The following is a 16,059-nucleotide window of genomic DNA, read 5'->3' as shown; positions in this document are numbered from 1 at the left end:
ATGGCAACCCACTCCAGTGTTCTTGCCTGGAGAATCCCAGGGGCAGGAGAGCCTGGTGGGCTGCCGTCTATGGGGTCACACAGAGTCGGACACGACTGAAGTGACTTAACAGCAGCAGAGAGTAGGCCACACTCACGGCAACTAGAGAATGTTGGTACACAGCAACTAAGGCCCAACACATCCAAAAACAAATAAAAATAAAACCACATTTCCTAAGAGTAACTTCTTTATTCTTCCAAATCAATTGGGATGAATGCCTGGAAATAAAGCTAGTGATTTGGCTCTGAACGAATAAAAAAAAAAAAAAAAAAAAAAATATATATATATATATATATATATATATAAAGAATATATAGAGAGTAACAACAACCTGGAGACTTCAGTGATGGTCCAGTGGTCGACACTTCCACTGCAGGAGGCCTGGGTTTGATCCCTGCTCAGGGAACTAAATCCCACATGCTGCAACTAAGACCTGGCACGGCCAAACTAACAACCCTGATAAACAATAAGGAATCTGTTTTCCTGAATTTTGTGAACCATTCTAACATATTATTTGCGTTCAAGGAGGGTATCCTGGGAATCTCCAATTTATAGCTGGTTAGTCAGAAGTACAAGTAACAATATGAACTTTTAATTGTCATCTGAAGTGGGATGCAGGTCAGTCTTGTGGAACTGAGCCCTTTACCAGTGAGATCCAATGGTCTCTACAGGTCGCTGTATCTGAATTGATTTAAATATAGGACAGACAGCTGGTGTCAATAAATTGCTTGGTGTGGTAAAAAAGCCCACACATCTGGTGTCAGAAGTGTAAATATGGTAGTGTGAAAAAAGCAAGGGAGAAATACAGGAATTGAGTGAGTTTTTCCTAACACTAGGTTAAGGGAAGTTTTAGTAGGGTTATTTACAACATTATAGCATGATGAGTATGCAAAGGTACATTAGTGGAAGATCTAAAATATCAGGCCTCTTTTCAGTGAATGGTGGGGGAATAACCACTGAATGCATTGCATTATTTGTGTCTGTGAATGTGGGAAGCTTAATTATTGCAGGAGGGAGATTGAAAAGTCATTTCCCACACTTTGGCTTTATGTACCAAAGGGACTGGAATGCCTAATGCCTAATCCCTAATGCCTTCAGGGAGTACTAGAGACCACTCATTTCTTTGGTATCTTTATCAAATAGGGTTCAATCAGGAGATAGAAATAGTGTAGGAAACATTTACTATAAAGAATTATTAAGTATAACAGAAAATTAGGGTAACAAGGGAATGGGTATTAAAGGTGAAGAGAACTCTGAATACAAGAATAGTAGATATAAGGAGCAACTATTATACTGAAGGCTACTGCAGGGAACACAGGCTCTTCTTCCCCCTGGGGCTGAGGTCCAGACTTTTGTCAGAGATAGCATAGCTACAGCTCACGGAATGGCAGAGAGGTGCTGGCAAAGCTTGCTTAAGTCTACCCTCTACTGCAGGGGCCCCCAACCTTTTTGGCATAGCACCAAGGACCAATTTCGTGGAAGGCAATTTTTCCACGGGCATGGTAGCTGGGATGGTTCAGGTGGTACTGTGAGCAATGGGAGCCATGGGGAAGGCATATGAAGCTTGGCTTGCTGGCCCGCTGCTCGCCTCCTGATGTGTGGTGGCTTTGTTGCTAACAGGCCTCCCAGAGGATTGGGGACCCCTGCTCTAGAGTGCAGGGAAAACTGTTCATGGAGGGGGTCTTGCTGACCACTCCGGATATAAAATTTCTCAAGATGAGTACTGGAGGAATCTGCCGGCTGCTGGGTGTTGCTGGCAGGCCCCCCCTGCAGCGTCAAGTGCTTGGGCGAACCCTGAGTTGGAGAAACTACCCCTGATGTAGGAAGGTGCGCGCCTCAGAGGCCTCTTTAGGCATGTGCCTGCCAAGAAAACTCACTGAATCTAGGTAACAAAGCCCCTTCCCTCCCACACTGCCTCCAAGCAGTTTCTCCTGGCAAAGCTTCACACTGGGTTACCTGGCAAAGGACTAATGCTCAAAAGGCCCAGGTCCATCCCGCGATGAGAACTGAGAGTGAATGTGAAGCTGAGAGATAATCTACTGACCGCTGCTACAGGAGGCAATACTCTTAAAAAAGATCAGTTGAGGCAAACAGCGGTTTGTTTGGTGAGTTTACATGCTACGTGTGCTGCAAGGTTCTTACTGGCAGCTTAGTCGTGGCAAAAAAGTGGGTCTGCTGCTGCTAAGTCGCTTCAGTCGTGTCCGACTCTGTGCGATCCCATAGACGGCAGCCCACCAGGCTCTGCCGACCCTGGGATTCTCCCGGCAAGAGTACTGGAGTGGGTTGCCATTTCATTCTCCAATGCAGGAAAGTGAAAAGTGAAAGTGAAGTCGCTCAGTCGTGTCCGACTCTTAGCGATCCCATGGACCGCAGCCCACCAGGCTCCTCCGCCCATGGGATTTTCCAGGCAAGAGTACTGGAGTGGGCTGCCATCGCCTTCTCCGGGGCCTGCTGCTGCTAACTCCAATTTGCAGTGTACTTTTGGGCAAACCAATCCGTCCGGATCTCATTTTAAGACTGCTGTTACTTCTAGGTGACTGGTTAAAGTTCGAAGTTTTATTCTGTAGGGTCCGGACGTGTTCTGTTGCATTGAAACTTCCCTGACAGGTTTGAATAGGAAGTCTGGAACATAGGAAGTCTTCCCAGTGTCTGCAGGAATGGAAAGTAAAGGGAGAAAAGAAAAGGTTGTAGTCCTGCGCCCATTCCCCAGGCCCGACTCCTTCAGCAGGCCCGGCCTTTGGCTTCCCGCCTTCACCTTTCCGCAAGCCCCGCCCTTCTATCCCCGCCGGCCTCTCCCACCCACAGCCCCGCCGCCCTCTCCGCCGGTCCTGCCCCTTTCGTCAGCTCCGCCTTCCTCTCCCACAGGCCACCTCCCATAGAACCACGCCCTACCTTCTTCCCGTCCTTTACCTTCCCCACAGGTCCCACCCGTCCCGCCGGCCCCGCCCTCCGTTTCCTGTCGGCCCGAGCTCCCTCTCCCTGAGCGCGAGGCAGGCTGGGAAGTTGGCTGCCGTAAAGATGGCGGCAGACTTGAAAAGCTGGAGGCGCTCCTGTAGCTCTGAGGGGCAGGAGGACGGGCTGAAGGCGGGGCAGGCGCGCTCTGGCCCTCCCCGACGGGCGTTGGGGGTGGTGCGTAAGGGCGCGACAGACGCGCTCCCGCGGTCCTGAAGGGGCGAGGAGGGCAGGCTCGTTCTCAGCGGCTCTGAAGGGTTGGAGGCGGGGCGTGTGGGCCGAAGGGGCGTGCGCACACGGGGCGGGGCGTATTCGCGGGGGCGGGGCCGCGCCCTCGGCCCGGAAGTGCGGGGTGTGGGGTGCAGGGCGCGGACGGCCCCTGGCGGCCACGGGTGGAGACTGCGGCCGGGCGAGCGGCGCAGGACCGGCGGTGGCCGCGGGGCCAGGGCGAGCATGTAGCGGCAGCGGGCGGCGCGGCGCTCCCGGGGCGGGCCAGGCCGCGGGGGCCGCTCGCGGAGACATGGAGGAAGAGGGCAAGAAGGGCAAGAAGGTGAGCCTGCAGAGCGCGTCCGCCCGAAGGCTGAGCCGGGGGCGTGCTGGACCCCAGACCTAGGCAGGCGGAAGGCGGAGGGGCTGGGGCTGGGCGGGGAAGGGCTCGGGGGACATGGGAGGGTCCCTCGGGGCTGCCCGTCGGTCGGCCGGTACGGGGCGTGGGAAAGTCTGGCTTGGGAGGTCCGTGGAGGGGAGTTCTGATTTAGGAGGTTCGGTGTGGAGAGGTCTAGGACGGGAGTCCGGCGTGGGGAGGCCCGGCACGGGGAAGTCCGAGGTGGGAGTCCGGCGTGGGGAGGCCCCAGGTTGGAAGTTCGACGTTGGGAGGCCGGGAGACTCACTCTGGGAGGTGAGCGTGGTGGGCAGGCCGGGGCCCCCCGATGAACGGCGCACGGTCGGGCCCGGGACAGGGTCGCTGGAGTCAGTCTCCGCGCGGTGGAGTAGGAGACGAGCCCCTGGACAATGGGTTTAGGTGGTCTTTTGCCTGCAGGGCGCGCGGGGGAGGAAGGAGCCACGCCTTTCCGCCCCTTCCGGTCAGTGACTCTCCCCCAAACCTAGGCTCTCCACATGGCCTTCCCGGCGGGTGAGTGACCAGAGGCTGCAGAGGAGCTGGCCCCGATTATGGGCCAGAAAGTTTTCTAGGGATAGTGTCTTTGAGAAAATGGGGTGTAAGGTTAACGTAGAAACATTTGCTGCTTAATTGACTTCATTATTGGAGTATCAAGTAAAAACAAAAACTGCTACATGATACAGCCCGTTCACGCTTCGGCCGGCGCGGGCAGAGTTTTGCTCTACCTAGTACCAGCTGAGCGATTTCAGTGACGTTATATTTGGCAGTTGGATTTAGGACATAGTTCAAGAGGCTCCTTAGTCTGTGTACTTTTTAAACTATGTCTTTAATTACAGGCTCGAGTAATTGATAAAGAAACTCAACATTTTAAGGAGTCAAATAACCACACGGGATAAGCTATCATTGAAATGAATAGTGGATTTCAATGAAATGTATCTTTCTTAAGTACAGGCTTTATAATCCCAAGTGTTGTACTTGTTATTTTCATTTTCACCTATGTGCACTTTTATGCACAAGTTTAAAACAGACCTTTATAAATGTTCTGATTTTCTGCTCTTCAGAGCCAGCTGTGTCCTTCAGTTGAGGATTACTCATCACAAGGGGCCCCATTTCAAAAGGTATTCAAATGAAGTGCAGCCAGATGGTTTTCAGGAGATTGTGTCCTGCTTCTCTCACTTTCTTTATTCATTGCTTTGTTACGTTCTTAGCATGCCTGTCTAAATTCAAGTGCGGTATCAGTTGCAGTTACCTGCAAAATTGGCTTAAGTCTGGAAAACAACCCAAGAAAGTGATTCTGTAAGCAATGGACCACAGAGGGATGCTGCCCACCAAAAAGGGAGAAATCTGAGTTTAATGTTTCTACCAAAGCTGGAAGAAGGCTCCATAAGAAATGCAGTCAGTTGCATCCTTCCCTGTCACAGATAGGCAGGTGGGCCAATAGGAGGAGGCCTGTCACCAGCATTCTTGGCTGCCAGCATTCTGTAGATTAGCTGGCTCAGTTCTAGCAGAGGACCAATCCTAGCCACATGGTATCTTCCACAATCAGTCCAAACAGTGTCTGCTAAGGAGAATTATTCCTTTCAAGTGGGTACTAGTCTGTCTGTGACAGGGAAGGATGAGAATGACTGTATTTTTTCTAGAACTTTCTACCAGCTCTGGAAGAAATATTTGAATATTCAGCATATTGAGAGAGAAGTGAAGTGGTAAGACATTCCTGAGCTTTAGGAATAGAAGTAAAAAACCAGTGAAACTCAAGAATTTTATCATGGGGGGCAATGGAAAGATTTAAGCCTAGAGAAGATTAATACATTACATTGTCTATTAAAGGAGATAGTCTGTTAATTACATAGTTGCCTAAGCCAGGAGTTTTGTGTTTTCTCTGTATTTTGCCACTGCCCTAGCCCATTTTCCCACAGACGACTAGACAGAAGGCTCTGAGGCATAGATTCCTATCCAGGCCACGACTTAGCACACTTTATCTCTTACTCTCAGCCAATTGCAAGCCAGCAGAACCTTTCTGCTCTCTCCCCCATTCAATGTGAGGTCACATACAGCTCAATCAGTTTGATGCTTAAGTTCTCATTATGGTAAGTTAATCAGAGCTCTCTATTTTAAAGCTTCAACACCAATTCAAGCTAAAGCAGCAAATAAAGACTTAATAGTTTTATGAAAATAGCATTTGGACATTTAAATTCTCTTTCCAAGTTAGCTTCCTCAAAAAGTGCAGATTTAAACCTTAAAAAATGTGCATTGTAGGCTTTCCAGGTCTTCAGATACTTGTCTCGGTGTTCTGTCGAGCAGTTATTCAGGCTTGTTCTAACGTGGCCTATTTCCCCAGGACAGGACTCATCGAGCTGCCAGAGAACCAGTAGACCAGAGTGGATTTCATATAAAGTGCGCAGGTACAGCCCTGTCCTTTCTCAGGCTACCCTGGCACATATGATGAGGGTGACTTGAGCCAGTAATGCCCGGTGGAAGGCGCTGGGTGATGGGGTGTGGGAGGAGCTGGTGGGAAGGTGGGGAGGCCTGAGGGGTAAGCATGTGGACAGAGAGGTCCACTAGCTGCCAGAGGCCTGGGACCCGGGGAGTAGGAGTGACCACGGAGGTCCCTCTCCTGCCTAAATGTCCCCAGAGTAACTGGTGCCTTTCAGACCACAAGTCCTGCTTGAGGATTTGGAGAATAAGGCTGCCTCTTTATAGAACAGACCCAAGATCCATGAATTTTGATACTATTCTGTCAAGATGTAATTCTTTTTTGTAGGAAATTTAGGTGTACATTTGAGTTGTATTGTGTGCCTTTTTATAAAAACACTTGACTCAGATGAGGATCACAGCCCTTGGGAAGACATAGTTGTGGAAAGTCACTGTTGGCCCTCAACCATGTTCAGGTCCTGGTTTCTGCTGCTTCTGCTGCTGTTGGGTCTGAGGCCGCATGATTTCAGCCTGAATGAAATTAAATCTTTTTCCATTTATCCATTTATTTGTATTCTTTAAATTAAAAAAAAAAATTATAAAATACCCTAGAAATATAGGACTAGGTATAAATGATAATAAAGGGTTACTATTAATTTTGTTGGGTGTAATGTTTTGTATTATGTTTTATCAAGTTCTGAACTGATAGACGCATACACTGAGATACTTATAGGTGAAATAAGATGACTTCTGAGGTTTGCTTTACTCAGACTAGAGAGAAAAGAGGGGAGATGGCTGAGTGCTTTGGCAATGGGTATTCATTATTTGTTATTCTGCCTACTTCTGTGAATTTTTGAAGTTTCCGTGTAAGAAGTAGGGAGAAAAAATTCCTCTCGGATGTGGGTCCCCTGTTATCAGCTCATGTACCTGCCAAGTCATCCCCTAGCTAATGTTTGTGAGGAACTTGGAGCTTGTGGTACACCAGCCCTCAGGCAGCCATACGTTCCCCACAGGTATGTGTGGGTATGTACAAGTGTTTGTATGGCTGAAATGAAAGTTTAAAGAAAGAATTCTAACTATAGGTAGTGCACGCTGGCTTTTTTTGAACTGCTGGTCATGGCCTAGTAAATTGCTTTTATAACTAAATTGATTCTATAGGTGTCCCAGCCATAATATGGGTTAACAGAGTGACTTCGGGCCTCTATACCTTGTTTTGTTTTCTCTCAAATAGTTGCCACAGGGATTCTTGGGTGGCATTTTGGCGCCCTGGGCTGAGGAGGCCAGAAGACCACTGCAGGAGGTATCTGGTGGGGACCAGATGTCAGGCCATCAGTTGATGAGTCCAGAGTAACTGGCAAACATGGGTCTCATTCCTTTTCCGGTTTGGATAATTACCATTTATGTAGCATCATGTATTGATTACTTTTTTGCATTAGGAACTTAGATTCCCTGTTCTTCTTCAGTTGGGTTGATAATCCACTGACGATGATAGTTTAGACTCAGAAAGCTCATCAGAATCTTAGTACTTTTCTGTTTCTGCTCTGATCATCATTTGAGAGGAAGACAGTAAGGGAAGACATTTCTGTGACAAGTCTACAAAGGAACTGCTTTGGAATAAGAAGGGATGTCAGTATTCTGCCCTGTGTGGTCAAGGACAAGTGCCTTCTGTCCCCTATAGGTTTGGTCACTGCAGTTACTGTGGTCTTTTATTTCTTCATTTCTGTCAGCAGTAATAACCCAGCTGCCCCATCTTCATCACCACCCTGGTGTGACTCAGTTAAGTACTATAGATTTAGCTGATCTGTGTGAAATCATCCTGTTTATATATTTGAGTGCCTGTTTCATGCTTAGTGCAGTGAGAAGGGCTGAAGACATTGCATTTTATTTGCAGAGTAAGCTCTTTACACTATGTTAGAGAATGAGAGAGGGCCAGTGCCATTATATCAGGAGAGACACAGGCATCCGCTAATTCCTCTGGGGGACCATGGATGTCATATGCAGAAGCAGGAGAGGTGCTGGGGAGGGCTTGGGGCCCAGGGCATGGGAGGGCAGAGTTTGGTTTTGGTCCTGTGGACAGCTGAAGCCATTGGGGGGTTTTCATTCATTCCTTAAAGAACTGTTCATTGCCATTGACTTTGCGCTGGGTGCAGATGCTAAGGAGACAAGTGAGCTCTGTGGCCACAGAGCTTGAGGGGAAGCTCAGTAGACAGATGAGGATGGATTTTAATGAGTGTGATTTGATAAGAGTGAATAAGGAAACATTTTTGTTATGAAGACATCAAGTACAAGTATAGAGAAAATCTTTTAACAAAGCCCCTGTACCTCAATGTCAAGTATCGTCAGTGCGTGGGCAGCTTGTTTCGGGTACACTTTTTCCTCATCCACCACTGCCCCCCAGCTGTTAACGGGCTGAACTGTACACTGCCCCCCGCCTCCCCCCTGCCCCCGCCAATTCATGTGGTGAAGCCCTGACCCCCAATACCTCAGAATGGGTATGCATTTAGAGAAGGGCTTTTAAAGAGGTGATTAAAGATAAATGAGGTCACTAGGATGGACCCTGAAGAAGGCAATGGCACCCCACTCTTGCCTGGAAAATCCCATGGACGGAGGAGCCTGGTAGGCTGCAGTCCATGGGGTCGCTAAGAGTCAGATACGACTAAGCGACTTCACTTTCACTTTTCACTTTCCTGCATTGGAGAAGGAAATGGCAACCCACTCCAATGTTCTTGCCTGGAGAATCCCAGGGACGGCAGAGCCTGCTGGGTGGCCGTCTATGGGGTCGCACAGAGTCGGACACAACTGAAGTGACTTAGCAGCAGTAGCAGGATGGACCCTAATCCCATATGACTGATATCTTTGTAAGAAGAAGCAGTTTGGACAAAGAGACACCAGGGATGTGCATTCAGTAGAAAGACGACATGAGGATCAGGGAGAAGATGAGCGTTTCTAAGCTGAGAAAGAGGCCCTAGGACCTTGGTCTTGGACGCGCAGCCTCCAGCACTGGGAGAAATACCTGTTTTTGAAGCCACCAGGTCTGTGGCGCTTTGCTCAGGCAGACTAAGACAGTGGGCTATTGTGAAGCTGACCCTGAACATCAGGTTGATGTGCTGAGTCTGGTGTAGTCAGTCCTGTGCTAGGATGGTTTTGTCCGGTCTGTCTCAATCTAGCCCAGAGGTTCTGGAACCTGGTCTCCACTGTCACCTTAGACATGGACGAGCTGCTTTAAGAGGCGGCATCACCTGCATGTGCTCTGGGCCACAAACTGACCACTCTCTGTGGTTGTGTGGCCTTGGGTCTGTGGCAGGACGTGGGGCTGAGCTGTGTTGCCCAGCCTCCATGCTATCATCCTGGCTTGGGATTTTTGTGGGCCTTCTAACTACTCTGTTTCCTCTTTCTTATCTCTCAGTCCAAGGCCAGTGGCTCTTCTTCAAATGTGGTGCTCAGTTTTAACAGTTATGCAGTTGAGAGGGAGTTTAGATTTGGATTTGTCAATTTAGCAGGGATAAAAAGGACATTTTTTCTTAGGTGTGTGCCAGTGCCAAAAATGTTACAGGTTTTCCTCCTAAGTGTGCCTGAACAGTAGCAGTTTTCTGCTGGATTGTGTTAAGAATTAGGTGATTTGATCACAGGCATTAAATGTGTACAGTGCCATGAAAATAATCCTCTTTAGGGAGTGCAGTGGGAAGTTGGAGTTTGGGCTTTTGTTTGAGGCTTAGTATGGTGAACTGTAGTGCATATGTATCTTGTAACCCAGGAGGCGGAACGAATAGTTGAATTCCGAAAGTGAGAAAAATGGTCAGTCTGACCCTGTTGTGTTACTGTTCTTTAGTAAAACCTGTTATGGGAGTCACCCACTCGGGCTTGGGGTATATTGTTTCACCTGTGTGTTACCTGTGACTCTGAGAAGAGAAACTTTTATTTGAATCATTTATTCTTCATTCTATAGTTTGAAATTACATGCACTTATTTCCCCAGATATATAATGTGCTTCTATGTGTTGTTACAGTAACTCTCCAGTCAGGTGTGGTTTGGAATATTCCATTTTCCTTTTGCTGTTTACACGGTGGGGATACAGTTTTATTAATTAAAATGCCTCGAACAGACCTGTGTGTTAGGTATGTTATCCTCCTTGTCACGTGTCAGGAAATGTTCTGGGACCGACTGTGTCTTAAGTATTTTATTACTGCTGGTGGACATATCACTCTTCAGTTTTGTTCTGAGATATGCACAGTGTCTGAAGTGGACTTGCCCATGGAAATCTGATGTCAGACCTTTTTCAGCTCTGTTCTAAGGCTCCTTTCCGAAATAATTGTGCATCCTCAGCCCCACTTCTCGAAAGGGGAGTATGCAGCCATAGTCTGCTTCCTCCACACCCAGCGCCACCCTGAAACATTTTAAAGGGTTTAAATTTTTATTATGTATTTATTTATTTGGCTACACTGAATCTGAAATCTTCACGATGGCATGTGAGATCTAGTTCCCTGACCAGGGATTGAACCCAGGCCCCCTGCATGGGGAGCATGGAGCCTTAGCCACAGGATCACCAGGGAAGTCCCTACCCAAGCATTTTATTATGAAAAGTTTTGAATACACCAAAGTTGCAAGAATTTTATAGCAAATACCCATATATACACTGCCTAGTGTATTCTGCCATTAATGTTGGCTGTATTTGTTTTATCCCATATCTACCCATCTCTTCATCCTTCTACCCATCCATCAACCCATTTTATTTTTCTGATGCATTTCAAAGTAAATTGCAGACATCAGTTCACTATGATCTAAACACTTCAGCATACATATCATTAGAGTTCAATATTTGTTTACAGTTTTCTTTTACTGTAGAATTTATGTATGGTGAAGTGTATGCATCTTAAATGTATATTAGCTAGGGACTTCCCTGGTGGTCCAGTGGTTAAGAATCTGCCTTCCAATGCATGGGATGCATCTACTTCTCCATTAACTGTGCTAAAACCTTTGACTGTGTGGATCACAACAAACTGGAAAATTCTGGGATGGGAATTACAGACCACCTTACCTGCCTCCTGAGAAACCTGTGTGTAGGTCAAGAAGCAACAGTTGGAACTGGACATGGAACAACAGACTGGTTCCAAATTGGGAAAGGGGTACATCAAGGCTGTGTATTGTCACCCTGCTTATTTAACTTATATGCAGATACATCATGCGAAAAACTAGGCTGGATGAAGCACAAGCTGGAATCAAGATTGCTGGGAGAAATACCGATAACCTCAGATATGCAGATGACACCACCCTTATGGCAGAAAGTGAGGAAGAACTAAAGAGCCTCTTGATGAAAGTGAAAGAGGAGAGTAAAAAAGCTGGCTTAAAATTCAACATTCAGAAAATTAAGATCATGGCATCCAGTCCCATCACTTCATGGCACATGGATGGGGAAACAATGGAAACAGTGTCAGACTTTATTTTCTTGGGCTCCAAAATCATTGTGGATGGTGACTGCAGCCATGATATTAAAAGATGTTTGCTCCATCAAAGGAAAGCTATGACAAACCTAGACAGCATGTTAAAAACAGAGACATCACTTTGCCAACAGAGGTCCATCTAGTCAAAGCTATGGTTTTTCCAGTAGTCAGGTATAGATGTGAGAATTGGACCATAAAGAAGGCTGAGCGCCGAAAATGGTTTCTTTGGAACTGTGGTACTGAAGAAGATAGTTGAGGGTCCCTTGGACTGCAAGGAGATCCAGCCAGTCCATCCTGAAGGAAATCGTTCCTGAATATTCATTGGAAGGACTGAAGCTGAAGCTCTAATACTGTGACCATCTGATAAGAAAAGCTAACTCGTTGGAAAAGACACTATACTGAGAAAGATTGAAGGCAAGAGAAGGGTAAGACAGAGGATGAGACGGTTGGATGGCATCACCAACTCAGTGGACATGAGTTTGAGCAAACTTCAGGAGATAATGGGAGAAGGCAATGGCACCCCACTCCAGTACTCTTGCCTGGAAAATCCCATGGATGGAGGAGCCTGGTAGGCTGCAGTCCATGGAGTCCCTAAGAGTTGGACACGACTGAGCGACTTCACTTTCACTTTTCACTTTCATGCATTGGAGAAGGAAATAGCAACCCACTCCAGTATTCTTGCCGGAGAATCCCAGGGACGGGGGAGCCTGGTGGGCTGCCATCTGTGGGGTCTCACAGAATCGGACACGACTGAAGCGACTTAGCAACAGCAGCAGCAGGAGATAGTGAAGGACAGGGAAGCCTGGCATGCTGCAATCCATGGGGGTTGCAAAGAGTCAGACACAACTTAATGACTGAACCACAACATCAGTATTCTATTTTACATATATAACACAATTTGTTTTCTGTCACCTTTTATTGGACATTTAGGTTCTTTTTAGTTTTGTATTACAATGGAAAGTTTCTATGAACATCTGTGAATGACTCATTGTGCGGACATGTGTTGTCATTTCTCTTCCCCAGATACCTAATAATGGACTTGCCCAGTTATATGGGAACTATATGTTTAACTTTATAAAACACTGCCAAGCCATTTCCTACTGAATTTTTGTCTGCTAATTCTGTCAGTTATTGAGAGAGAGGTGAGAGGGGGTGTTAAAATATCCAGTTATTGTTTTAGATTTGCTTGTTTCTCCCTGTAGTTCTGTTTGTTTTAGCTTTGTGTATTTTTGAAACTCTTCTTATGTATATGCATATATAGGATTACTGTGTCTTGAAATGGTTGTTTTTTCATTATTAAATGACGGTCTTTATTTCTGGTAATCCTCTTTTTGAAATCTCTTTTGTCTGATATTAATATAGCCACACCAGCTGCATGTCTGCATGTTGTGTCTTTCTCTTTTTAAATTTTTGGCTGCTCTGGGTCTTCTTCGCAGCATGTGGGCTTCTCTAGTTGTGGTGCACAGGCTTAGTTGCCCCATGGCATGTGGGATCTTAGTTCCCCAACTAAGAATCAGCCCATATCCCCTGCATTGCAAAGTGGATTCTTAACCACTGAACCACCAGAGAAGTCCCCCAGAGCTGTGTTTTTATCATAATTACCAGAGGCAGAAAAACCCATTGCAGCACATTCTGTTGGTGGTATTTTATCACCTGGAATTCTCTGGGTAGAAGACATTCCACAGCCATGAATTTCCCAGAGTACCAAATACCTGCTTGGGAAATCCTTATTTCCAGAGACTCCCCAGCACCACATCCCTTTGGGTTTGCCTCCTCTGTCTGCCTCATCTCGTTGAACGCCCACTTTCAGCAGTGGAGTGTTGTGTTCTGCCTCTGTCTTTTTTCTTCCATTTTTGGATCTCAGATGCAGAGGAATAAGTCAATCATACATAATGATTGGTTCCTGCCAGGCCTGTCTGGTGTTTTCTGTTGGTTTTATTTCTTCACTGTTCTTTTTCTTTGAAACCCAGTCCTCACTCCTCTTTCATGCCCCTCTTTTATTGACAACCATCCTTACCTATTTCACTCAGGTCCTTTTGTTTGTGCATGCCCTTGTAAAATGTGTGTTGTTTTGCTATGTGTTTAAGAATCTTTTTATCTTGAGATAATTTCAAAGTTAAGGAAAACTGCAAAACTAGCTTGGGAACTCCTGTGAACCCTTACAGAATTAGTGCTGAGGTGGTGGCTGTCAGTCTGCTGTGACTCCCACAAGAATGAAGCTCCGGTGTCCCTCGGCATGTGCTGGCTTTGGGTGGCTGATGGAGAGTTCAGACAGTAAAGACCTACTGCTCACTTTGCCCAGGTGCAGGCAGACTGACTTTTGTTTTCTTCCCAGAGGGCACAGCTTTCTTTTGGAAGGCACTGGTGGTATCTGAGGCGGGAGACAGGGAGCTACCTATTGTAGCAACACATTCAGGCCTGGTTGCCATGCTGGGTCAGGTGGGTACAGTGACCCTGCTGTTTGAGGGCTCCATCAACCAGTGGCTTCTGTTACCCTGACTGGGTGGAACCTTGAGCCCAGACATGGGTTCAGTAGTGTGTCTTGGTCCCTTAGGGCTGCCAGCCACTCTTGCTGTGCATTTGACAGGGCTTGCCATGCAGGGTCACCTCCACCAGTCTCCAGGCCTTCACATCAGCTTCTCTCTCAGTTACATGGGTCAATGAAAACAGCTAGTACAGCTCAAACGGATAAACCACAGTCAGTGTTCAGTTCAGCAACGCAGGAATATGTAGGCCATGGGGGATCAGGCTCCTAAACCTTGTCCTCCTCCTAACATACCTCCGTGACTAGTTCTCACATCCCAGTCTGGGCTCATGTATCAGTAGCCATCTCCTCCCGCCCACTTGCTCCACAGCCTCCCTAGCCAGCTTGGCTTTTCCTTTTGTTCTGTTGGAATTCCAACCTATAATAGAAGATCCTATTTATGATAACAAATACATACTTTAGGGTTAAAATTAATAGAAACATCCAGGGAGTTCCCTGGTGGTCCAATGACTAAGACTTCAGGTTTCACTGCCAAGGGCATGGGTTCAGTCCCTGGTAGGGGAACTAAGATCTCTATGAGAGAAACTCCTGAAACATACAAACATGAACTTAAAGGAGTGGAAGACACTTTGTATTTGGGTAAATAAGGGCGTCATGGCTGTATCAGCTCTCCTTGAGTTAATTTTTAATATGATCCCAATAAATATACCTTTGAACTCTTTAATGGAGCGACATCACTTGACTTAAAGCTCATTTGTATTATAAACAGGCAAGAACGATCTCTGAAAAAGAAGAAAAACAAGGGAACAACCCCAGATTGGGTCATGCTGTCATCCCCCTGATGAAAGCTGTGGGGTTGTCCTGGAATAAGCTTCAGGAAGTGGAGAAAATACAGAAACAGACCTCACTTCATGGGGAACCTAAGAGCACAGTAAAATGGTATTTTGAAGCGGTGGGGATATTGATTGATGGGTGGTACTAGGGTAACTGGACAGATGTATGGAAAAGTATAAACGCAGATCCATCCTTCCTACACTAGAGTGAACAAAGGTGGTTCAGAGGTTTAAGTAAAAGCAAAAATGATTAAGCCGTAAAGGTACTAGGCAAAAAGATGGGTGAATTCTTCATTGATGTGGGCGCTGTGGAACCTTTCATTATCCAAAATTCAGAGCAGTGAGGGAAAAACTCAGAAGATCTGATAACATGAACATCAAAAAGTAAAAATTCTTCCCAGGTGACTCAGTGGTAAATAATCTGCCTGCAATACAGGCGACCCAGGTTTCATCCCTGGGTTGGGAAGATCCCCTGGAAAAGGAAATAGCCAACTCCCTCCAGTACTCTTGCCTGGAAAATCCTATGGACAGAGGAGCCTGGCAGGCTACAGCCCATAAGGTTGCAAACAAGAATGTGACTTAGCGACTAAACAACAAGCAAAGTAAAAAGACAACAAATATTTGCAACTTACAGAACAAAAAGTAGCTACTCCCTGTGTAAGGTGCTTCTAAAAATAAGGAAGACAAAAATAGGACCTGATAGGAAAAAACAAGTCAAGAGATGGGAAAAGACTGAAAAAGGAATGTAAATGGCTTTTAAATGTGTGAAAAGGCAACTGAGACTCTTGCATAATGAGGAGTGTAAATTAAGACCAAAGAAAAAAAAGAATGAGCTACCCCTGTTCACCTTTCAGGCCAGCAGAAATCCCTGCTTGGTCACGCATGAGGAACTGACCAGCACAGCCCTGACAACTTGTAAGGGGCAATGCCTGGCTGAACTAAGGTGCCCTGACTGACCCAGCATCTCACTTCCAGAAACCTCCAAGGAAACATTGGCAAAAACATGAAGCAGTTTGTGTACCAAACTGTTCCTTTTGGCCACTTTCCACTTCTAGGATACAGGCTCACTAAACTGTGGAACATCCTCAGCAGGGTGGGAGGCAGCATGGAGCCTTGTGCTTGGATATGGATCTGAATGCTCTGATGCTTTTTAGATTGTTATCTACTGGGGAGGGGTTAATCTCTTAGCATGGGCCTTGTGAGTTTGAAACCATGTTTTACAGTATTACAAGTTGAATCCAAACATTTTTTAAAAATAAAGTCATTTAAAAAAATCAAAAG

General features: G+C 46.4%; 1 protein-coding gene across 2 annotated transcripts in view; it reads left to right on the top strand.

The window, feature by feature from the left end:
- The first annotated feature begins 3,344 nt into the window (after positions 1 to 3,344).
- Positions 3,345 to 16,059, top strand: part of CCM2 (CCM2 scaffold protein) — a 59,689-nt gene continuing 46,974 nt past the window's right edge. For both annotated transcript variants that reach the window (XM_055590669.1, XM_055590668.1), the window contains exon 1: positions 3,345 to 3,541. In XM_055590669.1, coding sequence (XP_055446644.1) covers positions 3,512 to 3,541 — 30 coding nt within the window. In that variant the 5' untranslated portion in view covers positions 3,345 to 3,511. The remainder of the gene's footprint in view (positions 3,542 to 16,059) is intronic.

Source organism: Bubalus kerabau, chromosome 8 (assembly GCF_029407905.1).
Source record: "Bubalus kerabau isolate K-KA32 ecotype Philippines breed swamp buffalo chromosome 8, PCC_UOA_SB_1v2, whole genome shotgun sequence".
NCBI classification, from domain to species: domain Eukaryota; kingdom Metazoa; phylum Chordata; class Mammalia; order Artiodactyla; family Bovidae; genus Bubalus; species Bubalus kerabau.
Note: the sequence above shows the minus strand (reverse complement) of the source record. Positions and strands in the feature narration are given on the sequence as shown.